The sequence below is a fragment of the Beauveria bassiana genome, assembly GCF_000280675.1.
Source record: "Beauveria bassiana ARSEF 2860 unplaced genomic scaffold BBA_S00005, whole genome shotgun sequence".
Lineage (NCBI taxonomy): Eukaryota > Fungi > Ascomycota > Sordariomycetes > Hypocreales > Cordycipitaceae > Beauveria > Beauveria bassiana.
Genome location: NW_007930840.1, coordinates 368,734 through 389,837, shown reverse-complemented (window position 1 = coordinate 389,837; position 21,104 = coordinate 368,734). Strand labels below are relative to the sequence as shown.

Below are 21,104 nucleotides of genomic sequence, written 5' to 3'. Positions count from 1 at the left end.
CCATCTACCACCATAGCCCGCCAAACACAAACCACTCCTCCGTTCGAGACTGTTCCCGGTACCACTCCTCCGTTCGAGACTGTTCCCGGTACCACTCCTCCGTTTGAGACTGTTCCTGGAACTAGCAGCACCGAGAAGACTACTCCTCCTGTTACTCCTCCCGCCACTGTCACCACCACCTACACTACCTCCACTGTCTACACCACCTCTACGAAGACAATCACCAGCTGCGGTCCTGAGATCACCTCTTGCCCGATCAAGACCCCTGGTGGCACTCATGTTGTCACCGTTACCATCCCCGTCAGCACCACCATCTGCCCCGTCACTGAGACTGTCCCTGTTGTTCCCACTCAGACTCAGCCTGGCGAGACCAAGCCTGGCGAGACTCAGCCTTCCGAGACCAAGCCTGGCGAGACTCAGCCTGGCGAGACTCAGACCTCTCCCCCTGTTCCCACGCAGTCTCTTCCTTGCCCCGAATCTGTTCCAAAATGCTTGAAGATGTGGTTGGATGAGGCCAAGGAATGCAAAAAGGACAACACCGATGCCGCTTGCTACTGCAAGAACAGCAACTTCACCGACAAAGTCTTTGGTTGCCTGGGCGCGTACAGCGGTAGCGACCAGAACGTCGCCGATGCCATCAACTTCTTCCAGGGCATTTGCGCTGAGCACGTTGGCGAGAACCCTAACATTGCTACTGGTGCCGAGACCATTATCATCACTGCCACCCCTACTGCTCAGCCCACTGGCGGCGTCACCACCATCACCGTTTCCACTACCATCACCGAAAGCAGCACCACCCGTGTTATCAACACCCAGATCCCCGTGCCCCAGGTCACCTTCTCACCCCCCGCTGAGAAGGAGCCTGCCCCTACCGGCGCCCAGCCCGGCGGCGAGATCCCTACCGGTGCCCAGCCCGGCGGTGAGGTCCCTCCCGGTGCTCAGCCTGGCGGCGGTGAGGTCCCTACTGGCGTCCAGCCGCCCGCCACCCCGGTCGGCCCCGGCCTGTCCACTGGCACCGGCGTCCCCACTGTTCCCTCTGGCTCTGTTCCCCCCACCGTCAACGGTGCGGGCAAGGCTCAGGCCGGTCTTCTCGGAGCCGTCGCCATGGTCCTTGTTGCTGCTCTGTAAGTAGCGACAGGACTCGAATGTTAATAGTGTATGTTTTTGTTATTTTATTGAGGATGTCATTTGGACGCACACAAAAGACGTTTTTGTTGGGATGCTTTTGACTACCCAAAAAGTAGGACAACAAGAATGGACCCGATATTGTTTTTAATTCTTACGATCCTTAACTCTATGAAGTGTTCTCTAATATGGAGGACTTAATTAATACCTACCTGGCTGGTTTTACTATATACTTTTGTGCCTCTAAGTGATGATTGTAAACGGACGTGATTGACAGGAACAAGCAGTAAAGTTGACCTTAAATGATTTACAGGCGTAGGAAAATCTACTATATGACTTGACAAGGAAAAACTAGAGTCTATTCTCAACACATTGCCATTTCAACTGTATACATTATTCGCAATCACATTCATCTCTCCCCATTTCGGCCCCTTTTCGTCTTTTTACAGCTTAGCGCCCTGAGCCTTGCGGGCCGCCTTCTCCTTGTCCTTGAGCACGCGGCGGAGGATCTTGCCGCTGGGGCTCTTGGGGATGGCGTCGATGAACTCGACGCCGCCCTTGAGCCACTTGTACTTTGTCTTGTGCTTCTCCACGTGCTCCTCGACGGCGCGGCGTATGGCGGCGTCGGGCTGGCCCGAGGAGACGGCGGCGGGCGACTTGACGACAAAGGCTTTGGGGACCTCGCCGGCGCGGTCGTCGTCGACGGGGATGACGGTGCAGTCGTGGACATAGTCGTGGGTGAGGAGGTGCGCCTCGAGCTCGGCGGGGGCGACTTGGAAGCCCTGGGCGGGGTTAGCGTTGTTGATCTAAGAAATATGTGCTTCTTCGTCTTGCTCCTTTTCTTTCCGTCTTTTTTGCCCCTCTTTCCTCTTTCCTCTTTTTCTTCTTTTTCTTCTTCTTCTCCTTCTTCTTCTTCTGTTTTTGCCTAATACTAAAAAAAAAGAAAAAAGAAAATTCGTACCTTGACCTTGATGAGCTCCTTGATGCGATCTGTAATGAAAATGTGCTCATTGCCCTTGGCAGACTTGCGGACGACGGCCTCGTCGCCGGTGCGGATCCAACGGCCGTCGGCGTGGTGGACAAACGTCTCGGCGTTTGCCTTTTCGTTGTGCAGGTAGCCGAGGACGACCGAGGGTGACTGGAGGAGCAGCTCGCCGCGCTGGTCATAGCCGGTGACAACGTTACCCTCGGCGTCGATGAGCTTGGCCTTGTAGCCGGGGAGGAGACCGCCGGAGGAGCCGGGGACAAGGTCAATTTCGCTACTGGCGGTGGCGACGGGGGAAGTTTCAGTCATGCCTTGAGGTGAAAGTTAGCAAAAAAGTGTCGATATACAATGCTGCAATGAGAATAGGAAGAAAAGGACTAAAGGGAGGAGGAAGAAAAGAGGAAGGAAAAGATAAAGGGGGACGAGAAAACGCACCGTAACCCTGACCAATCTTCCACTTGGGAAACATTTTGTTCGCAGTCTCCTGCGTCTCAATGCCGAGAGGCGCAGCGCCGGAAAAGACGCAGCGGACGCTGTCGAGGTTGTACTTTTCGACGACTTGCTTGTTGGTGATGAGCTGAATGAGCATGGGGGGCACCACGGGGAGAAAGCTGAGCTTGTAGTCCTGGATGGTGCGGAGGAAGAGGGGAAGCTCAAACTTGGGCAGGATGACGAGCTGGTCGCCGCGGTACTGGGAGACGTGCGCGACGACGGTGAGACCGTAGATGTGGCTGAGGGGCAGGATGCCGAGGACGTTTTCGGTGTCGACATTTTCGTGCTTGCGACCGACACTCTGCAGCAGCGTCATCTGGACAATGTTGGAGATTATGTTGAAATGGGAAATCATGACGGCTTTCTACACATTTTTCCATCTCATTAGCCACGTTTGCGTTCACAAATTTGAATTCGTTCCATCTCACGCCGCGAGCGAAGCGAGGAGCCAAAAAAAAAAACGTACGGGGAGACCAGAGGTGCCAGACGAGTAGCAGAGAAAGGCTGTCTGGCGGGCGCCCTGACCCTTGATCCAGGAAAGCGGGGGCGGCGCGGGCAGCGACCGGCCCTGGGCGACGAGGTCATCTACAGAGGGAAAATCGGGATGCGGCTTGCCGCCGGGGACGGGCAGCAGGAAGACGGCGGAGCGGGGGATGCCGGCCGCGTCGGAAGCCTTGAGAGCGGTCTCGAGCAGGGGCAGACAGGTGAAGACGGCCTTTGCGCCGGACGAGACGAGCTGGTGTTCGAGTTCCGCGGCCGAGTACTGGGCGTTGGCGGGGGTGACGATGCCGGAGAGGCGGTGGACGGCATGGGATACGGGGATGTAGTCGATCTAAGGCGGCGGCGGGGCGGCGCGGGCATGTTAGCGGAACAGAAATCTTGATGCGACACCAATACAAGAGAGACAAATCCAGAATTTTTTTTTTTGGGAAAGGCGCGCGCACCGTATTGACAGAGTAGACAGCGACGACTCTGTCCCACTCGGTGCCCTCGTTGGGACTGAAGCCGAGGCGCTTGGCAATGGCACGGGCGAGCAGGTCGACGCGCTCGGGAACCTGCTCGGTGGTGTACGTGGTGCCGGTGACGCCACAGGTGTAGGGGTTGCGGGCTTTGGAGGCGCTGTACCGGCCGTAGCGCTCATTGTACATGAACTCGCAGAGGGGCACGCTGTCGGGAATGTCTGCAGGTGGGTGGTGGTAATAGTGGATGATGTTAGCGGCGGGCTGTCTGCGTAACGAGGTAGGTAGTTGCCCCGGAGAAAAGGGCGAAAAGCCATGACTATAGTTTTGGAAAAGGGGGGGAGTGCCCCCATCGTGAGAGGAGGACAACGGCGGCAATGACCTCGCGCGAAATCAACGTACCTGGCAGGGCCGGGACCCAGGAAGGCGGCTGAAAGACCATGATGGCGGTTGAGCCGAGGGCGCGCGGGTGAGATGGGGGGGATGCGTTTGCGGAGATGAGGGTCACCGAGATGGTACTATGTAGAGACGGAGCAACCGGCGCGGGAATGAGAATTACACAAGAAAGGGCTTGGAAGAAATGAGGAAAAAGATGAAAAAGAGGACGACGAGGATAAGAAAGAGAGAGTTGCGAAAGCTGCTGCGCACTGGCTGGTTTTCCCCAAGGGTTTCCCCCGCGCCCCCCCGTTGTCTTGCGACAACCTGAACCTTGGAGACTAAAGTTTTAGCGGCATTGGCGCTTCCGGAGCAAATCTTGGTGGAGTCTGGAGAGCTGAGTTGCTGGCTTTTCTGTCCTGCACAAAAGATTCCGCACAGCCGAGGATCTTTGCTAGATTTTATGTGGGGCCGCGGCCATTAACAAGCAATCGCTCTATTGTTACAAGTAATAACGCAAAAAACTCTGCTCTTTTTTGCTCCGAGAGACAAGTGCATGCATGGGGTAAAATAAAAAAGTCCGTCCGAGTGGCAAGTTCAACGGACAGAATCGGATTTTACATCTTCTTTTCCAGGCTCATCGTATGTATGAATTTCCCGGTCCCTGCAGCTAGCCCTCCGACTTCTTGCTCCGATCCCCTAGTTACCTGAGCGCGGAATCTACGCCGTCTCCAGTAATTACTTCGTCACAACGGCAATGACGTTGTCCCGACGGGCCTGGCACGCCTGGTTACAATTCAGGCACACGACCCTTGACGTAGTTATCATCACCAACGACGAGCTAGTTCAACTGGTGTCTTGCGTGATGTATTCAATCCAAGAATATCGTCCTGTCTGTCCCAACGATTACAAGATTATGCATGTATATATACAGGCACGCCTTGACCCGGACGCGCTTCTACCCCCACCTCATTATGCATGTCAAACGCATAATACAGATGCTTCAACAAATTGAACAAATTTCCGCTTATCCCAGCCATCGCTATCCCATAAATGCACAATGAAATCATTTTCCATCAAGACAATGCAATTATCATGCTGCCCGTGCTCACCGAGCACAGCACTGCGAATAGCCACCCTACCGCTCCATACCGCCCACCTCCGCTATTCTTCTTGTCGCCATTACTGCTGTCTTTTCCGCTCCCGCCGTTTTCACCCTCCCCGCTACTCTCAGTCGGAGTAGCCTGCGCAGTCGCTGTCTTGATCATCTCCGTTTGGCACTTGGGGTCAAATGCAGGGCACTCCGTTACCGTGTATGTCGTTGCTGCTGCGCTGGCTTCGTCACCGCCGTCAACCGGAATAGTCTGCACCGCCTTGCTCGTGGCTGAGAGAATCTGCGACGCGGCGCAGCTGCCCGTCACAGATGGTACTGCATCCTTGCCCGTGCCAACCTTCACAATGTCCGAGTCGCCGCAGTCGGCCGCCTGCGCAATGTGTACTGCCTTGTTGTCCCAATCAAAGACAAAGTATCCGGCCCGAAGCACCGTCTCGCCCAGAATTTGCTGCCCGCCCGTCAGGGCAATTCCCGCGTAGCACGTGTACGGATCCCCGACGTTGATGATAAAGTCTTTGAACGGCACCCTGACCGTCGTCCCGCCAAACCCAAAGTCCACCGACCCTTGCTGGTTTCTGGCCGAGCACGGAATATAGAAGTAGCCATTACCTTCCGACTGGGCGCGCAGCGCTTTCAGGATAGGCATCGCCACGTTGGCCTGCAGTCGCCAAATGGTTGTGCCCGAGTCGAGCATCACATTCGTGTCGTTGCCCTGCAGCCTATAATTTTTCTCTTGCGACATGGTGATGCCCAGCGTGTCAAGCGACACGGCCAGTCGGGTCTCGCCCTGCAGGCCTTTGATGATGGGCACTTTTTCCAGCGTGCCGACAAACTTACTTCGGTCGAGTCCGCCGTAGATGAGGGCGCCAGTCTTCGTATCCGAGTGGCGCAGATCCAGAGAAAACACCCTGCTGGCTATTACCCCTTGTTTGGCCATGCTGTTCAACACCAGGCTATACGGCTCGTCGCCATCAAAACCCGCGCGCAAGTCCGGTGCGAGGCCTAGTATGCCTTGCGACTGGCGCTTGCTTTCCGTCACCACGCCAAAAGTCTGGTTCTCGATGGACAATGAGCCAAACGCAATCTTATCAGTAAAATATGTAAGCTTGACAGATGTCAGTGTTGACTCGTCTGTCGTGTCACCAAAACGAATTTCTTCCTTTCCGAATGGTCCCAATGGCGGGGTCTGCGATTTGCGAGGGTTGTATTGACCAAATTGGGCGCATAGCTGAGCATCTTGTGGTCGCGCTGTCCGGCAGTCTGGATTCACCCATAATTCACTTGAACCCGTGTCAATGAGAAGAGTGATTTTTTGGGGCGGAGTGCCGATACCAACTTCATGGGAAGCAAATTTTGTTAGCCGTCATGTTTTTTTAAGCATCTCAGATGTAATACGCAGCTTGGGTGGATAATTGTGCGATGAGCAACTATACACGCTCGTGCACAAAGCATACTCAACGTACTTTGTGCAGCGTAGAAAAAGTTCATATTTTCCAACGTCGTCTGGATGGCATTGGCATTCTTGGTTCGCTTTTCGATGCGATGCGTTCGCGGTACTATGCCGACTGGTACGGCTAGATAGCCAGGGTTGCTGTCAGCCTGGGCGACCTTCTCGGCTGTGGTTGCGACACCTCGACCAGCCAAGACAAGCCCGGCGGCCAGGTTGGCGCTGGACAAGCGCATGACGGTGATAATTTATTGCCGTCGTTATATGCGTGTTGTGTACGGATATTTGCCGTCAATCGTCCGATGTCCAGTCACTGAAACGGTGCGGCCAAGGCGTTTGAATTTCAAAAGCTGGTGTACTGCGAGCCCCGCGCTCAAATCGAATCGGTGTCAAGAGCAGTCTCCAGGCCGGCATGCAACATCCATCGAAATGCGCCGAAACAAAGACAAAATGATAACAGACAAGATCCTTCGAGCCGCAACCCGGGGATGAGGTTACTTAAGAATAAGCAACTATTGGCCCCGACCCAATTCCCATCTTCCCTTAGCGTCAGCATCAGGATGGGGCGCATCAAATCAATGCATGGCGATAGATACGTAGCGTCGCAGCGGCCCCAAACCGACTGTGCAACAGGTGACAGGCTGACAGCACGCATTGGAGGAGCCAGAGGTGTTTTGGCGTCGCGGTGGACCAGAAATGGTGCCTTCTGATTGACCAGACAGCGCAGTCAGCAAGCATTGTTCCTTGTTTTCACCAGGCTGTGGCCGGCTACTGGCGGACTGGATCGTGGTGATGGGGCCTGCCTGTCATCTTGTCTCCCATCTCGTCTGTCTATGCAATAAAGAGACACCCCTGGCAGTCCCCGCGTTTCGGTCGGAAGAACAAGTCAGAGTATTGAGTTTGTAATGACAAATATGATAAACCTACTTCTTGTGAAGGTGTGCGCAGACACTACGTTGTTTTGGGGGGTGAGGTTATTGGCGTTTTTGGCTTGCCAGCTGTCACCTCAAATTCTGCCAGCGCAGCTGCCAGCTGGCGACCGTCGCAGTCTCTGCCTACCAGGGTTGTGTCAAGACATTTTTTTACATGTACAATATCGGTGCCTGCTGCAAAAGCAGCTTCAAGACTTTTCGCGCCCATCATCAGCCGTTATTGACTCCTGTTCCGATTCCTCAAAATCATAGACACAGCCAGCTTCTGTGTCTTCTGTGTCTTGTACAGTAAACCCGTCCGTCCCCAGAACGCGGCGCTACCAAGTACAAACGTCGCCTGCACCAGCGCCGATCAGCCCTGGACTTGCTTTTTCTGAACTGTCCGACACCAATCTTTGGACTTCCGAAACCTACATCAAGTTCGACGCTTAAAATACCAAGCATTTGCCATTAATCTTGGCGACCGTCTGTATATGCTATATTTGGCCATGGATGAACACAACCCACCAGCCCACCTGTCAGCGCTGTCCCCTATGGCCGGTTTCTGTAGCGGAGGCAGGTGAGCCTCAGCTATAGCTCTTTGTCGGAAAGCTGCTAGACCAACCAAGAAGTGTGATTGAGCTTTGATGGCTAAGAGCGCTGCCGACAATGGCAATAATACGTAGCACTGGCTGACCTCTTGAACATTAGCGAGCGGTCAACATCAACAGCCATGAGATCATTACCACAAAGAAAAGGTGGTAGCAATGAGGTTACAATCAAGGGCCAGCCACATTCGACAAGCTGCCTTTTCGAGAAGGCCAACCCGCAAATCTCGCCACTACGGACGTATACCTACTGACACAATGATACGAGCCAATGTCGAAGAGATTGTCAAATTGCAGAACACAATAGTCGAGTGTTACGAAAGTGCATTCTATTTGTCAAGATGCGCGGCCGTAGTCCATGCACATGCAGTATACTCAGAGACGCCTCACCCACGAGCGTTATTGGACAGGGTTGTGGTGGGTAGCCAAACGTTGCGAATCAAAGTTGTCAGGGAACTGCATGATTTCAGATAGCCGCCCGTATCCATGACAAACGACAACAGGGATTTATTTCGCATTCAGGAAAAGCAAAGCTTGATATCCTTGAGCGTAGAGGGTTTGCGGCGGCGTGGCTCGTGGCTCGGTCGTTCGGCGGCTGTAACCACACCCGAGACCGGCTTCATGCAAATGTCGACGTGGCGCAGTCCATCAAACCGGATAAGCAATGCCCGAGTTGCTTGAATCAAGGGCCATGAAGAGCAGCCGCTGCTAGCGTCCACGAGCGTTGAATACACTTGTTGCCACCCACTGCTCGGAGTAGGAGAAAGGAAATGAAAGTCGATGAATCCCAAGGGTGAGACGATGAGACAAAACATTCGAGTATGCTCGTACGGCCTTGTGTTGTCATTCTCTGAGAGCAGAGAAGGAAACAATCATTATACGCGCAACGCGTCTAGAGCAAGATGAGACAGCTACAAAGAGTCTGATTGATACACAAAGGCATAACCAGTGTATGGTTTTGATGAGGCCCCTTGGCTGGGTTGGGTGGCCGCAAGCCAGATGATGACTAATAATATTGCTCTCAATTTGCGGGTTAGTCGCACACCGAAGCGGCCACCTCACCATCGCGGCCGCCTCTCAGGTTTCACGGTCTGCGTGCTCAAGGCCGCATGTAATATGGAGCAAACTGGTTCCAACGCCGAGGATCGCCTCAAAAAATGTCTAGATTTTCTCGTGCAGAATCCTGGATTTGCAGTGGCCACAGCGGCACGAAATTTTGGCGTCACGCGTGGGACCCTCCGACGAAGGCTTGATGGAATCACGCCAAAGAAGGAGGGGCGGCGCGCCCCCAATACAAAGCTCACGGAAGAAGAAGAAGAAGAGCTTTCTTCCGAGATCCGGAGGCTCAATGATAATAATGTCCCCACGCCGAAACAATGGATTTCGGACGCGGCTAACAGGATAATTCGAGCTCGGTCTTCGGACGTTTTGGATCTTGTCACATCACGCTGGGTTGACCGCTTCATCACACGCAACGGCCTGTATGTTCCGAGATCAGATAGGCCACAAGGCTTCAGGCCCGGATTATCACAATCCGAGGTCACTCAGAAGACCTCGAAACATCACGTCGCAGTAATCGGGTATGTAGTTTCGTATCGTTTCCGCGGCCGCTCGTTGACCTCATCGGACAATGCAGTGCCGGTGTCATTGGCCTGTCCATCACCCTGCACCTGATCCGCCGCGGGTATCCCGTCACGGTTGTCGCGCGAGAGCTTCCGGGCGACTGGGATATCGATTATGCCTCCCCTCGCGCTGGCGCACACTTTCGGCCCGTCCCTGTCGAGACCAAGCAAGACGCTTTCGAAAACACCATGATGCTCGAGACGTACGAGGAGCTCAAGCGCATCGCTGATGATCCCGACATTGAGGATGCGGGTGTGGCACTCATCACAGCCGTAGAGTACTTTGACACGACGCCCACAGAGGACGAGCTGGACATGTTTGCTGTCTGGCCAGAGTATCGCCTGCTGGAGCCTGATGAAATGCCCACAGAAGGGACGGCCAAAAGCATCAAGGCTGGACTGACGTACTCTGCCTGGGTCATTGACACTCCAACCTATCTTGGATGGCTTCAGGGCCAGGCAGAGTCGCTCGGAGCCATCTTTGTACGCTCGAGGCTTGGCGCCTTACAAGAGGCGGCATTCGTGGCCCAAGAACACCGTCCAGACATGGCAATGCCCAAAATCGTTGTCAATGCGAGTGGAACTGGCTTTGGCGACACGAAATGCTTCCCAACGCGTAGCCAGTACATGCTCATATCAAACAGCTACCACTCGACAGTCTCTCACCACTCTGCCGATGGCCATACTACTGTCGTCATTCCTCGTCCTTTTGGGGGCACCGTCATAGGCGGAACAATAGAGCCGCACAACTGGTCACCAAACAATTCACGATTGGCCATTGAAAAGATCCTTCGGCGCGTTGCAGCCGTCTGTCCAGATCTTCTACAAGTCCCCGCAGACGACTCCTCTTTACCGCCGGCCATCAACGTCCGGCAGGCTTATATCGGCCGCATACCAATGCGCAAGGGCGGGCTACGCCTAGAAAAGGAAGTGATTACCTTCAATCTACCTTCGGAAGACAGTCTTGATAATGAGCTGTCGTCCATGTCTATCGTTCACTGCTACGGTGCCGGGCCCAACGGATTCAAAATTGGATGGGCCATAGCATCTCGTGCCACCAGTCTTGTTGACCAATGTTGCGCCGCATCAGGCAACAGTATATGATGTGTGAAATCGATATTTCAAAATACATATCTACGTAAAACCGATACGCCTTTCGAGTACATAACAAAGCCTACCATGTCATGCGAACCAAAACTCAGTACCCCGTTGTTGCTCATTGGATAATGACACCCTTGAACCAGGTCTTCATCTTCTTGGCGTTGACGCTGGGATTCTTGAAAAGATGCTCAACCAGAACACCGTCGTGAAGCTCCTTGGGGGCCTCGTACGTAAGAAGGTCGACGCCAGGGGCCTCGCGCTTGATGGTCTCAATCATGGCCAGGCTGTGGTCGCGCAGGACTTCTCGGCCGCCGTACGTCACATAAAGTTTGGACACCACCGTGTCAAAATCCTGGAACCAGCCAAAGTCGGCCTCGAGCGGGCGCGACCAGGGGTCCGACAGCGACTTGACGGTGGCGCGCTTGTGCGGCTCGACCGACTCGACGCTCAGCTTCTGGACAATGGCCGAGCTGACCATGTCGTTGTTGCCAAAGATGCGGAAGGACTCGGTGTCGTCGCTCAGGCCGAGCCAGGCCGAGACGAGAAAGGCGGCGGAAAAGGGTTCCGACAGCTTGATCTCAGGAACCGACGGCTGTGCATGCAGGGCGTGCCCGAGGAACTGCATCGTCAGGTTACCGCCGGCCGAGTCGCCGCCGACGATAATGTCACGCGGCAAGAAACCCTGCGCGCGCACCTCCTCGTACGCGGCGACGCTTTGCCGCAGGGGAATGGGCAGCACACCGCGCGGGGCGAGCGTGTACTGCAAGAAGGCGACGGCTGTCTCGACACCGGCCTCGACGCCCGACATGACGTAGGTGTTCCAGGCCCACAAGAAGTGACCGTCAGAGGCCGGCAGCACGTAGCCGCCGCCGTGCAGGAAGAGGACCACCTTTCTGGCCTTTTTGCGGTCGCCGAGCCATAGGATGGCCGAGTCGTCGACATCCTTGTCGAGCTCCTGCACGTCGTAGACGACGCGGCTCTTGAAGTTGGGCGCGTTCCAGCGCTTGGCCGCGTATTTGATAAACTTGCCATACTCTTGGCGCGTCGTCGGCTGCAGCTTCTGAATCTCCTTGCCCGTCAGGATGCCAAAGGTGGTGCGCACGACGGCGGCCAGGAACGCGGAGCGCAGCTTCATGCCGTGCGTCACGGACAGCACCAGCATGCGCAGGATGTTGAGGGCCAGGCTCGCGGGGACTGCAGGGTGAGAGCGCGGGCCAGGGTCAGCGACGAGAGACGAGATTAGTGGCGCGCAGCCGGGCGTAGTGACGTACAGATGGTGAGGAGCTTGAGGATCATGGTCAGGCGCTCACCAACGCTCATGTTGGGTTTGCTCGGGAAAGGAGCCTACATTGCATCGTCAACCTCGGCTTCATTGACCTTTGTTTAAGTCGAGTTTCGACCAGATGTGGTTTCTTTTCGAGAAGAAAAAAATTTCTCTCTGAGGTATTCGCAACTTCAATTAGAGCGCAATCCATCCGACCGTCTCAAAGCGTCTCTCCTCCAATGATTTGCACGCGCATCAGCTTACCATGGTGGACGGATTTCGGCCGGGGTTTACCGTCTCGAATCGGGTGGTGTGGTCGCACAAGCGTATGCCGAGGCGTCGGTGACAGGCAAGGTAGTAGAGACGCTAAAAGAACGCTTCACGACGTGTTCTGCGGCTGAGTAAGAATAAAAAAGGCAAGATGGAGAAGCAAGATAGAATCAAAAGGAAGAAGCAGAATCTCGGCGAGGTGAGACGTCCAGGTCAGTTTTCTATCATCAAACCCCTGGAGCTTGTTGATCGCCTAGGCACACGAATGGCTGGCGCACCGGGTACGGGGTAATAAACTTGTGAAGTAGCCGAGGTCCGCTCGACTCAGTTGGCATGGCTCTCCTCTCCGTACCATGGCAAGCATGGCTTGCTTGGATCTGTGTGGGGGGCGGCTTTGTATTCTTGAGACCAACTAATTAACTAACTAGTCAGTTAACTAGTCTTGGTACAGCGGCGCAACTCTCGCGTGCTAATCAAGCCCGCCAATGTGCTAGGCCCAAAAAGAGAACCCACGTCCATCTAGAGGACAGCGAGGGGTCCAATTTGCTGGAGCCTCCTCAGCCTACCTAGGCCCTGAAGAGACATGTTCTGTGGATCAGATAAATGGAAGACGGCTCAATCGTTGACCAGTACAGTGTCGCAAAGCTGTTGGCCCCGGCTGGGAGGGTCTCTAACATGACGAACATGTAGCCCAGGAACGACCAGGTCCCGGGCTGGCCTTGGAGCTCATCGCAAAATGACGCAGTTGCTCTCACTGGTGGATCTTGAAAAATTTACTCAGAAAACTCGGTGCAGTGAGAATGGCCGCGCAGACGCAGATGAATAGGGTTGAGAAAAGGTGAGACTGAGCGCCAATTCCAACGGATTCGCAGCGAATTCCGCTTCCACATCAAGTAAGAAGCCGTACGCGGCTCTGACGTGTGCGGCCGTGCAGCAGCATGTCTCGAGCTTATTCTTGCCGGAGCTCCCGGCTCGCATGCCGACTTGTTCTAGTGCTCAAGATCTTGTACCAGAAGAAAAGCAGCCATTAAAGCCCAGGGCCCTGTCTATAGTACAGCGCCGCCTGTACAAACTGAGACTGGACGTGGGTACTTTTGCGTCGCAGGAAGGTTCGAACCATGTTCGAAAGCCAGTCAAGTATCCCATTACTTAAATCGCCAAATTTCTTCTTTTTGAGGCTCTTTCGATTTCCTACCTTGGTCATTGTTGCGACCCGTCCGTCTCCCACACAAAGCTAGCCGTCATGTTTACCAACCGCGAGGGCTTCAACATTGATGCCGTCTTCGGCTCCGTCAGCCGCGCCGTCAACCACCGCACTGCCCTGCCCCTCGCCCTCGGCCTCTCCCTCGAGCCGCTCCTTGCCCGCTTCGCGCCCGCCGTCCTTCGCACGCTTCTGCACAACGAAACCGCCACCCGCCTGTTACGATTCACGGCCGTCCACCTCGCGGGCCTGCGCCGCCCAGCATGGGTCGTCGCCTTGCTTACGTCGGCCTACGCTCTCAGCAGCTGGCTCACCCAGAAAAGCAGCAATAATTGGGTCGAGGACCCGACATGGGACTTTGACCGCGAGATCGTGTTGATAACGGGCGGCAGCAGCGGCATCGGCGCGGCGGTCGCGCAGGAGTTTGTGCGGCGCAACCCGCGGACCGTCGTGGTAGTCGTCGACGTCGGCCCGCTCAAGTGGGAGCCGCCCGCCGGCACGACGGTGCACTTTTATCACTGCGACTTGACCAGCTCGGACGCGGTCAGGGAAATGGCAGACAAGGTGCGCGAGGAGGTGGGCCATCCGACGGTGCTGTTCAACAATGCGGGCGTGGCAAGGAGCTCGCCGATTCTGCTGGCCAAGCCGGAGGACCTGGATCTGGTGATTAAAACGAACCTACTGGCGCAGTATTATGTGACGCAGCAGTTTCTCGGCGACATGGTGCGGCACGACCACGGACACATTGTGTACTCGGGGTCGCTGAGCTCCGTGATTGCGGGCCCGACCATCGGGCCGTATTCGTCGACAAAGGCCGGCTTGTCTGCGTTGCACGACGTACGTTGCTCTTCCCTTTACAATTGCTTCGTGGTAATTTTTTTTTTCTGTTTTTGCTAACCAATGTTTCTTCTTTACAGGCCCTCCAGCTCGAACTCAAGTTCATGTATGACGCGCCGCGCGTCCGACAAACGCTCGGCATCTTTGGCTTCATCCGCACGCCGATGGTGGGCACGGCAGCCAGGGGCGGAAGCTTTGCGGTGCCGTTCCTCGAGGTTGAGACGGTGGCCGAGGCCATTGTCGACTCCGTCTATAGCACCTACTCGCACACAATCTACAAGCCCGGCGCCGGCAGCTTCAGTGCAGGTTTAGTAAGTGATGATCTTTGATAAAGGCGATGGAAACCAGATTCTCTCTTTGAATCGTTCAGCCTTTGGCTATTGATCTATACAGAACTTGGCTAACTTGACTTCAGCGAGGCGCTCCTACGTGGATGCTGACCAACTTTCGGCTCGGCTTTGGAGCGGGCTTGGCCAAACTGCGCATGCCGACTTTTGGCGAGCAGATTCGCAAGGTTACGCAGAGGTAAGTATTGAACCAGGTTGAACGGGGGAAGGCCATTATGTGTTGAAGAGGACGTGAGCTTTCTACTTTCGTGAGACAGTCTGTCTCTCTGCCGTTCTTGAGCAGCTCAACCACAATTGCCGTTTTAGCAGCTTTTTCTATGTTATATCTGGACCAACATTATTAATTGTGTCACCTTTTTGCTCGAATATTCTACGTAATATAAACCTGCCATGGACTCAAAGCGCTTCTGTGTTGTCTGCAGGCCGTCTCTCGTACCGTGCGTCCCATCTGCAGCGGCAGCAATCCATCATACGTAATAACCTGTCCCGCATCGGCAACCAAGAGGTCCAGGTCCAAGGAGTATCCGGCGCTGATTGAAGTTGCGGTAAACCTCAGCAAGGACGGCAGGATCAGCTTGAGCGGTCTGGCAGACATGGATCCTATGTCACCGGATTCTGCGCCATGCTGATCTCTCGTCAGCCGTATTTGTTTTGCTCTAACAGTGACGAGGAACAGATGTCCTCATGAATCGCATTTTTATCACAACTTGGAAAATAGCATTACGCTTTGACGAATCTATCGTCATAGCAGTTGCGGTACTGAAAAACTGGCGAACAAGCTTCTATTGATACGGCCATTATTAACTGGCTTAATTCTACTCTTCCGGATCTAACAATGGACGATCTCGCCAACGGCGAATTTGAATTCCAGCAATGTAACAATTGAAGGCTGATAGAGCAGTATGTTTCATCTGCCTACTGGTATTACCATCTAACGAATGAGACCTCGTCGCAAAAACTATACTGGAGCTAGCTGGTTCGTCAAATTTCTTGTAGAAAACTCTTGCGCAATATTCGCAGATGTGGAAGCGATTAAAGGCGGTGATAAAGTCTAGCTGCCCTTTCTGCGCACTGCGTAGCTATATGCTGAATGTCTTACACGTACACTTTTTTCTTGAGGCAGGAACAATGAAGTCGCACCTGGTAGTGCAGAGACAGTATCAGTATATTGTGGAACACGGGCCAAGTACAGCCAAATGAACTAGTGAGCCGTTAAATAGATTGCTGCTTTTTCTTCATCTATAGTGTCCGCCAGCGCAGCCAAGACGAATGAACAACGTACGATGTGATCTTGCAGATTTCTCATAGTTTTTTTCACACAGCAAAAGCACTACAACGCATCCCGAATATTGTTGTTTAGTCCCTCATACTTGAATGCTACCTATGAAAGACTTTAGTCTGCAAAGTCTCGCACCTAGATGCTACCGATGAAAGATAGGACGCTGCAGGTCGCAGCATGAGTAGTGCTGAGACCGGTTGCTGAACACACGCCACCACATTAGGCAGGCGAAACAGGCAAAGCGTGCCCAGCAGAGTTCGATTTAGACAACGGTCAAGCAATGGAAAAGACTGTACATGGATCCGTACAGAGAGAATTCAAGAAGTCCTGGGCAAGACATTGCATCCCTCACTCTGAATCACAGTCTTTCCAAAGCACTTCTCTCGCGTAACAGTCAGTATGTACTGTTGTAGCAGTTACCTGTGTGTCTTGAGCTTAACCCGGGCACATTTACTCAAGGATCTATTTGGTCGCAGGAGATTAAAGCTCCGAGGAGAGGCATTTACATATAAAACGTCCTGTTCTCCCCAACTATTTGCTGAGAGATACAAACAGACAGACAATCAGCTCTTCCACTACACAAGAAGCGAGACATACTTTGCAAAATTTCACAGCTTTTTAAACAGTCAACATGCTTTTTATGAATATTCTCCCGCTTCTTCTCGCCCCCCTGGCTGCAGCGAGCCCGGCGACGGCGACGGCTGGTCTAAGTGCTCGGGACGACAACGCCAACATCTTTGACAGCCCAGAATATCGCGGGCAACGCCGCACGATCCCTGCCAATGGTATTTGCGTCAACTTGGGTCCTCCCTTGTGAGTGCATTTATTAACCATGACCAGAGTCCACCCGTCTGCCAAGCTAATCTTGAGTTACAGCTCCACCCCAGGACGAGGCACTCAATCTCTGCTGCTCACTCCGGTTGTGAATTGCGAGTTCTACCGGTACGTCAAAAAAATCCAAACCTTTTTTTTTTCTTTTGGGCAGTATATAGTTAGTTCTAGTACAGCTAACAACAGAACAGCGCAACAAACTGCCAAGACTTTGATCCCGTAGTGATTTTTCAGAGCCAGTCGCGAATCCGCATCACGGCCTATTCTATCCGATGCTCAAAGACCCCTGTCGACGATGATGACGATTAAATTTGAGCTGGAGATTGCGCTCGACAGGGTTGACTGGAGACGTCCGACGAGAAATGGCAGCGGTCATGGCCTTATCAACTGGTCCTTTTTTTTCTCTCAATAACTAGGCCTCGGTGTAGGTTTTTTTTCTTCTTTCACCTGGAATAGGTTTTCCCCACACTGTGATGCAAATGCAGAGGCTATAATACAACTGTTCATTATAATAAACACAACGGTTCGCCTAGTCGTAAAACAAATCCCACTGTCTGATGGACGTGCTAGATTCAGTGTTATCGATGCTTGAACCTCAGGAAACAACATCCTACCTTTTTGTGATGCTGACGCTGGACCGTGCTTTCGTATAGATACAGCAGGTATCATCCGAACAAGCACGAGTCGGTCAGAATTGACCTCTGTGAGATAGCTACAAGGACGTCTGGACAAGACATTCTGGCCTCGGTAAGCGTTGACCGAATGAGGCTGTCATGCCTGGAGCTGGCTGCTGATGGATGTCGTCACTAAGGGCTGCACTTTACCAATACTGTTTCATTCTTTTCATACGTTTCGCCGATTGCTTTCCACCCTCAAGTCTACTCTTCTCAACCCACCATTATGGGAATAGCAGTCAAGTTATTAGTAAAAGCTATTTCTTGAAAGAGGAATATATAAAACGACCCGAATTACATCGGCCATTGGGGTGGTGTTATCAGGCACTCAGGCTGACGTTGTGGGGATTCTTCCTCACTTTGTTCAATCGCGCGACGCCACACGACCTGGGTGACGACCTGGGTGACGGACGCGCTACGACTCCAGCCGCATGAGCCAGGCATCTCTGCAGAAAATAGTTTTGCTCAGCAAAAACCACTTTTCCGCGAGAAGCCCTACGGGGCCCTACGGGGAGCCTAATAATCAGCCCAGCCCAGCGAAGCCGCGGTAATGATCGATTGCAGCTCTCACAGTCGGACGAAGAGAACAGGTTCGCTGCTCGCGCCATGTTCAACAACGTTTGCGCAGAGGATGAATGGCTCTCGGTTTAGAACTTTCCTTGTTCCTATGCAATAAATTCCTGCGCTGGCACGGGGGGCTTGGTAATACTTGTTGCACCAGAGAATTAGTGCCCGGTCAGCCCTTTAGCCCTGTAGCACTACAGAAATAAGTGGCACATGATATTGCTTCTATTATTTGCCCTTGTCACCCACAGAATATCTCTGAAATATTGGTCGTTATCAAGTCCACTAAAATGAAAGCCCCCTCATCACTGAACTTATAATGCTCATGTTATAAGTGTACGTATGGATGGGGCTGATGATGGCTGCTGCATTGCGTGTGGAAGCGGCCCCAGTTCCCGCCGAGTAACCGTTCTACCGACTCTGCCCCATCAACGGGCGATTTTTAGTGCTACGATCGCTAAAAGTATCGGAGAGCTAAGTAGTTGAAAGTCGAAAGCCTTATTTTGTTTCAGATTCGGTTCCCTTTTTGTTGCGGTCACAGGCTCATCACATTGACATGTGGCGCAAAACTCGGCCCAATGTGCTGCATCGGTACTGCAGGAGACGATATCGATCGTTTCCCGAATCGGTTCGGTTGCCGCTTTCGGTCAGGCGGCAGAAGAGATGCCACCAATGCTGTCGTGTTCCCCCCCTCCAGCTATGATCAGCCGCCCCTATCATGTCATGCCTTGCCTCCTGCGACAGCCCGGAGGAATCGCACAAGCGTCTGGTCGAGTCGTAGTGCCGCAGGATTACCGTCTGCTCTATCCATGTAGTCAGAAATGTGATCGGCCATGACTGGGCCATCCGTCAAATCCGTCTCCGTGTGGTCCATTCTCCATTCTCCGGTTGGCGTCGCACTAGAGGCGGGGGGGCCTCGGCTTTCCCCCCAGCTTTTCCATCGGCGGGCAGTTTTTTGTCTGAAATTCAAGTCATAACGGCTGTATGCCCGTGTCCCCCTTACAGCTTGCATCCTGTCCCTTCTACACCTGAAGGAAAACGTCGGTGGTTGCACGTTTTTTTTCAACGCGGCTCCACGACAACGCCAAGCCGAACCGACATGGCTGCAGAAAAGGATAGCATCACTTACAGCCAGTTTGCCTGCATAGGCACAGGCTTCTCTGGCATTGGTCTGGGCGCGACCCTGAAGCGGTGGTACAACATTACCGATGTGGTGCTCTTTGAGCGCGAAAGCAAGCTTGGTGGCACATGGCACATTAACCAGTATCCAGGTCAGTGACCCAGGCGACACACTGCACATAAACAATATTAAACTTTAGTTTTTCTTGCGCAACAGGATGCGCCTGCGACGTTCCTTCCCCGTTGTATAGCTTCTCCTTTGAACCCAACGGCGACTGGAAGCAGCTTTTCAACGGGCAGACCGATATCCTCGATTACCTGACCAACATCTCTGAGAAATATGGGCTCCTCTCCAAGATGCGATTCAACTCTACCGTTGAGCGCTGTGAGTGGAATGAGGCACGGGCACGATGGCGCATGGATATCCGCGACAACACGACCGGCACCGTTTTTTATCACGAGTGCAAGTTTCTCTATAGCGGCGTCGGCCAACTGATCCAGCCTCGTATTCCCGATTTTCCTGGCGCGGAAACCTTCAAGGGCGACATGTTTCACGCAGCCCGCTGGAACCACGACGTGTCTCTCAAGGACAAGAATGTCGTCGTCGTCGGCAACGGCTGTACGGCTGACCAGATCGTCCCTGCCATCGTCAAGGAGACAAAGACTCTGACGCAAATCGTGCGCTCCAAGCATTGGATCGTCAAGCCGCCCGTCATGCCCAACTTTCGTCTGATGAGCTTCCTGTTCAAGAGAATCCCAGGCCTGCTCAACTTGATGCGCCTGGCCATTTGGCTGGCGCTCGAAAACTCGTGGCGGGCGTTTTACTTGACAAAGTACGCGGCGCGTCTGCGCAAGGCAAAGGAGGCCAGCACGCGCGCCTATATGAAGAAGCTTGCTCCGGCCAAGTACCACGATATGCTCATTCCCGATTTTCCCATTGGCTGCAAGCGTCGCATATTCAACCCTGGCTACCTCGAGTCCCTCAATGAGGATAACCTCACGCTCATGGACAGCAAGATTCTTGAGATTGTCCCCGAAGGAGTTCGTACAAAAGACGGCGTCATCAAGGCAGACGTCATTGCCCTCGCCACCGGCTACACCACGAATAGCTTCCTGCCCCGCATTGAGGTTGTGGGCAGGAATGGCGAGACGGCTGAAGAGCACTGGAAAAAGACAAACGGCGCAGCAGCGTACAATGCTACCCTAATCAGTGGTTTTCCCAATTTCTTCATGATTCTAGGTAAGCTTCCTGCGTAGTATATATCACATATTCTACACCAAGAGGCTGACTCGTCGTGACACAGGCCCGAATACCGTTACCGGCCATACCTCGACCGTTTTTGCTATTGAGAATGCCATCAACTACTCGCTACGCATTATCAAGCCCGTGCTGGATGGTGAGGCCGTCTCGATTGACTGCTTGCAGGATGCCGAGGATCGATGGGATCAAAGAATCCAGGATGGCCTGAAAAACACCGTTTGGGCCGATGGCATTTGCAACAACTGGTACTCTCGCAATGCTGAAGGAAAGCAAGCCCGCAACTCGTCGACGTATCCATTTACGCAGAACGATTACTGGTACAGGTGCTTATTTCCAGTCTATGAAGACCTGAAATATACCGTGAGTTTTTTTTTTTCATGTCCGTCGTGATCACCTGACCTTGTCGCTCATTGACTCTACAGCCTGCACTCGATCGCCGAACAAAACGGCTCGGCCGCTACATCAAGATTGCGGCCTTTGCGCTTGCGCTTTTTGCGTCTGTCAAGGCGGTGCGCGCCGTCAGAGAAGAAAGCCTCAAGAACATTGTCCAGGGCTACGCTATGCAGGCTTTTGTCAAATACCATATGCTTCGCATGCGTATCCAAGAACTCATTGGAGCCAAGTAGAGATGTAATTGCTTGGCAATAGCACCAGCAGCTTGCTCTCCAGTACATTTAAATCGTTTGGCATCGCAGTTTGAAACCCAAAATTCCCCAAC

At 53.4% G+C, this 21,104-nt stretch overlaps 8 protein-coding genes across 8 annotated transcripts in view; 5 read left to right on the top strand and 3 right to left on the bottom strand.

The window, feature by feature from the left end:
• The window catches only part of BBA_02419 (adhesin protein Mad1), a gene marked incomplete at both ends in the record, with an annotated part of 2,393 nt that extends 1,101 nt beyond the window's left edge, over positions 1–1,292 (top strand). Inside the window, 3 exons of the mRNA XM_008597516.1 lie at positions 49–1,124; position 1,156; positions 1,245–1,292. Coding sequence (XP_008595738.1) covers positions 49–1,124; position 1,156; positions 1,245–1,292 — 1,125 coding nt within the window. The remainder of the gene's footprint in view (positions 1–48; positions 1,125–1,155; positions 1,157–1,244) is intronic.
• A 276-nt stretch (positions 1,293–1,568) lies between these two features.
• BBA_02418 (AMP-binding enzyme) lies at positions 1,569–4,003 on the bottom strand (the record flags this gene model as incomplete). The annotated part of the gene is made up of 6 exons (XM_008597515.1): positions 1,569–1,907; positions 2,087–2,421; positions 2,546–2,966; positions 3,069–3,434; positions 3,547–3,782; positions 3,964–4,003. 6 exons carry the CDS (start codon positions 4,001–4,003, stop codon positions 1,569–1,571), a joined length of 1,737 nt encoding a protein of 578 aa, XP_008595737.1.
• Positions 4,004–4,807: 804 nt separating this feature from the next.
• BBA_02417 (secreted aspartic proteinase) lies at positions 4,808–6,733 on the bottom strand (the record flags this gene model as incomplete). Its single annotated transcript, XM_008597514.1, has 3 exons — positions 4,808–4,830; positions 5,096–6,385; positions 6,514–6,733. 3 exons carry the CDS (start codon positions 6,731–6,733, stop codon positions 4,808–4,810), a joined length of 1,533 nt encoding a protein of 510 aa, XP_008595736.1.
• Positions 6,734–9,132: 2,399 nt separating this feature from the next.
• On the top strand, positions 9,133–10,742 carry BBA_02416 (FAD dependent oxidoreductase superfamily; the record flags this gene model as incomplete). The annotated part of the gene is made up of 2 exons (XM_008597513.1): positions 9,133–9,596; positions 9,653–10,742. 2 exons carry the CDS (start codon positions 9,133–9,135, stop codon positions 10,740–10,742), a joined length of 1,554 nt encoding a protein of 517 aa, XP_008595735.1.
• A 112-nt stretch (positions 10,743–10,854) lies between these two features.
• BBA_02415 (alpha/beta hydrolase fold protein) lies at positions 10,855–12,059 on the bottom strand (the record flags this gene model as incomplete). Its single annotated transcript, XM_008597512.1, has 2 exons — positions 10,855–11,933; positions 12,011–12,059. 2 exons carry the CDS (start codon positions 12,057–12,059, stop codon positions 10,855–10,857), a joined length of 1,128 nt encoding a protein of 375 aa, XP_008595734.1.
• A 1,457-nt stretch (positions 12,060–13,516) lies between these two features.
• On the top strand, positions 13,517–14,840 carry BBA_02414 (short chain dehydrogenase; the record flags this gene model as incomplete). The annotated part of the gene is made up of 3 exons (XM_008597511.1): positions 13,517–14,311; positions 14,392–14,622; positions 14,727–14,840. 3 exons carry the CDS (start codon positions 13,517–13,519, stop codon positions 14,838–14,840), a joined length of 1,140 nt encoding a protein of 379 aa, XP_008595733.1.
• A 1,728-nt stretch (positions 14,841–16,568) lies between these two features.
• BBA_02413 (uncharacterized protein) lies at positions 16,569–17,077 on the top strand (the record flags this gene model as incomplete). Its single annotated transcript, XM_008597510.1, has 3 exons — positions 16,569–16,750; positions 16,814–16,879; positions 16,960–17,077. The coding sequence occupies 3 exons, from the start codon at positions 16,569–16,571 to the stop codon at positions 17,075–17,077; spliced, it is 366 nt and encodes a 121-aa protein (XP_008595732.1).
• A 2,028-nt stretch (positions 17,078–19,105) lies between these two features.
• On the top strand, positions 19,106–21,012 carry BBA_02412 (dimethylaniline monooxygenase; the record flags this gene model as incomplete). The annotated part of the gene is made up of 4 exons (XM_008597509.1): positions 19,106–19,277; positions 19,343–20,365; positions 20,430–20,746; positions 20,809–21,012. The coding sequence occupies 4 exons, from the start codon at positions 19,106–19,108 to the stop codon at positions 21,010–21,012; spliced, it is 1,716 nt and encodes a 571-aa protein (XP_008595731.1).
• Positions 21,013–21,104: the final 92 nt, after the last annotated feature.